This window comes from Lipotes vexillifer, unplaced genomic scaffold (genome assembly GCF_000442215.2).
Source record: "Lipotes vexillifer unplaced genomic scaffold, Lipotes_vexillifer_v1.1 scaffold422, whole genome shotgun sequence".
NCBI classification, from domain to species: Eukaryota; Metazoa; Chordata; class Mammalia; order Artiodactyla; family Lipotidae; genus Lipotes; species Lipotes vexillifer.
The window spans coordinates 470,534-473,005 of record NW_006779087.1 but is presented as its reverse complement, the minus strand read 5'-3'; the positions used below and the strand labels follow the sequence as shown (position 1 = coordinate 473,005).

General features: G+C 50.4%; 1 protein-coding gene across 1 annotated transcript in view; it reads left to right on the top strand.

Moving 5' to 3' along the window:
• The first annotated feature begins 1,536 nt into the window (after positions 1–1,536).
• Positions 1,537–2,472, top strand: part of KMT2D (lysine methyltransferase 2D) — a 31,872-nt gene continuing 30,936 nt past the window's right edge. The window contains exons 1-3 of the mRNA XM_007452349.1: positions 1,537–1,585; positions 1,846–1,972; positions 2,153–2,376. Of these exons, the coding sequence (XP_007452411.1) occupies positions 1,537–1,585; positions 1,846–1,972; positions 2,153–2,376 (400 nt within the window). The remainder of the gene's footprint in view (positions 1,586–1,845; positions 1,973–2,152; positions 2,377–2,472) is intronic.

Sequence of the window (2,472 nt, the reverse complement as noted above, 5' to 3'; positions counted from 1 at the left end):
GGAGTGTTAGCTCGGGGAAAGAGGACTGATAATGTGGTTCTTAGGTAATTGATTTATGGATCCTGGGCACCTTTTTGAGGGTTCCCCACTGTCTCATCTGCCCCAGTCACTCAACCCCCAGTGGCTGACTGGGGTATTTGGTTTGGGAAGAGAGGCTTGTCCTTACTAAGGTTGGTGTGGTCCCTCTGGTTAAACAAGAGGAGTGGAGAAGGTGAGAGATATAGTTCTCAAACTTTTATTTAGAGTTTTGTTTTAGGGATTCCCCTCTACCTTCGGTAGGAAAACTATACTCTGTTTCTCTGCTTAAGCCCCTACCCTTCCCACTAAGAGCTGTTTATACCTGTCCTTTTCTCCCTTCTTCTATAGGACCTCTTTCATCTTCCTCAGCTCTGTAATTCTTATTCTTTACTTCTCTCTTTTTGGTACTGTGTTTAGTTTTATCTGAGGTTTAGGAAAATATACCCAAAGGTGTGGGTCTTGATCTTCTTAGGTATAACTTTAATGTGTTTCATTTGGCTCTGGGATAGGCAGGCATGTCTTAGAAGAGGGGACCGTTACCCGCCACCCCCATAGTGTGTGTTGAAACCCTGCTTGACGGAAGAGGAAGGAAGCTACTTTGCTCTGTCCTGCCCCGTTTAGAACAGCTCCAAGTGGTGGTGTGCTTCCTGAGACTACAACTCCCAGCATGCCTAGCCTCAGGCCTGGCTACACATGCTCAGTAACTCTTAAGGCCCACTTCTGTTAACTACTAGGCACATCTGAGCAGGAAGGGCTGTTGGTGTTGCTAAGGGCAACGACCTGAGGCCTTCAGGCTGGATGAGATCCTGAGCTCAGTCATGGCAAGAGCCAGGGGGTGGGCCTGAGCTGGATTTAGATGGGCAGTGGGTGGAAATTGGGGAGTTTCTTCTGTTGTGATTGGGATGTTCTGGTTGAAACCAGTGGAGATGGGGGAGATCCATTCAGAGATGGGCTTTAGTTCCAGTAATGTGTTCTACGTCCTGCAAGACCCCAGAGAGAGGGACTTCGGCTGGACTCAGACTTCTTGTTATGACTGCCCCTGGGTTGGCACTGAAAGGCCTCTAGGATGGTAGCTGACTTAAGACCTGAGGAAAAAGTCCAAGGGATAGGGCCCACCAGAAGCCAAGAACTCAGTCATGAGGCAGAGAGTGATACTGGATGTAGATTGTATGTGCTTCTGGTTGGATGCTGTTGTCCTGGGAACTCTTAGACAGGAGGTGGGAAGCGGGAAAGGGGACTGGATCCTCTCAGAATTCAGAGTAGGAGAAGATGGTATGTGTTTATCTGGGGAGCAAGTAGGCAGTGGGACAACGGTTGGGGAGAGGGACTTTCCTTGTCATTAGTGCAGGAATTTGTAGGTATGGCTTTGCTCTGATTTCTGTAGGGTCTAGATAACATTAGATGCCTTCTCCCTAGGATTTGGGGGAAAGTGTTTACTGGGAAGACTTACTAGACAAATAGATATCTCTTGGGTCTGACAGGTCTCCCCGAGAGGGCCCTGCCCAGTCGGAGAGAGGGATGGACAGCCCGAAGCCGCCTGGTGAGGATAAAGATTCAGAACCAGCAGGTGAGTGGGGCACATTCTGGGTTTGCTTGGCAGCTTTCTGTTCTACCCAGACAATCGTAGATTTCTGGTCCTAGCACAAGGACAAGAGCTAAGTCCATCTAATAGACAGGTAATTGAAGGACTTTGTTCTTTGGGACAAAAGTTGAAATGCCATCACTGTTATCCACCAGGGGTTTTGGATAATCTCATGGGTCTGATGAGTGGACTAGTATTAAATAGAGGATAATGGCTGATGCACACTTCTCTGTCTGTTCATTCAGCTGATGGACCTGCAGCCTCCGAGGAGTCAGGTGCCACTGAGCCAGACCTTCCCAAACCACATGTGGGGGAGGGCTCTGTGCCCAGTTCTGGGGGTCCCAGGCTTCAGGAGCCTCCCCAGGACTGCAGGTAACTAGTTTGGGGAAATGAGGATGTAAGGACATACGAGGATTTGATTTGAGAGTCTGGGGCTTTCAAGGTGGAAAATTTAGGAAAATGAGTGGGAAGAATAGGTGTGCAAGTCATGGGGTTGTTTAGGGGTACCTGTGGGCAGGGGCCAGCGTGGTGCTGATGCTTGTGTGTTCACAGTGGGGGTCCAATGCGGCGTTGTGCTCTCTGTAACTGCGGGGAGCCCAGTCTACATGGGCAGCGGGAGCTACGGCGCTTTGAGTTGCCATTTGACTGGCCCCGGTGTTCAGTGGTGTCCCCTGGGGGGAACCCAGGGCCCAGTGAGGCAGCGCTGCTCAGTGAGGACCTATCACAGATTGGTTTCCCTGAGGGCCTGACACCTGCCCACCTAGGAGAACCTGGAGGTAAGTGAAGGGAAATGGGGTAGCTGACTTGGGCAGGAAACAGGGAAGGGGCTGAGTGGCCCTGAAGCAGTGATGACGTTCTTGTTAACTCTTTCC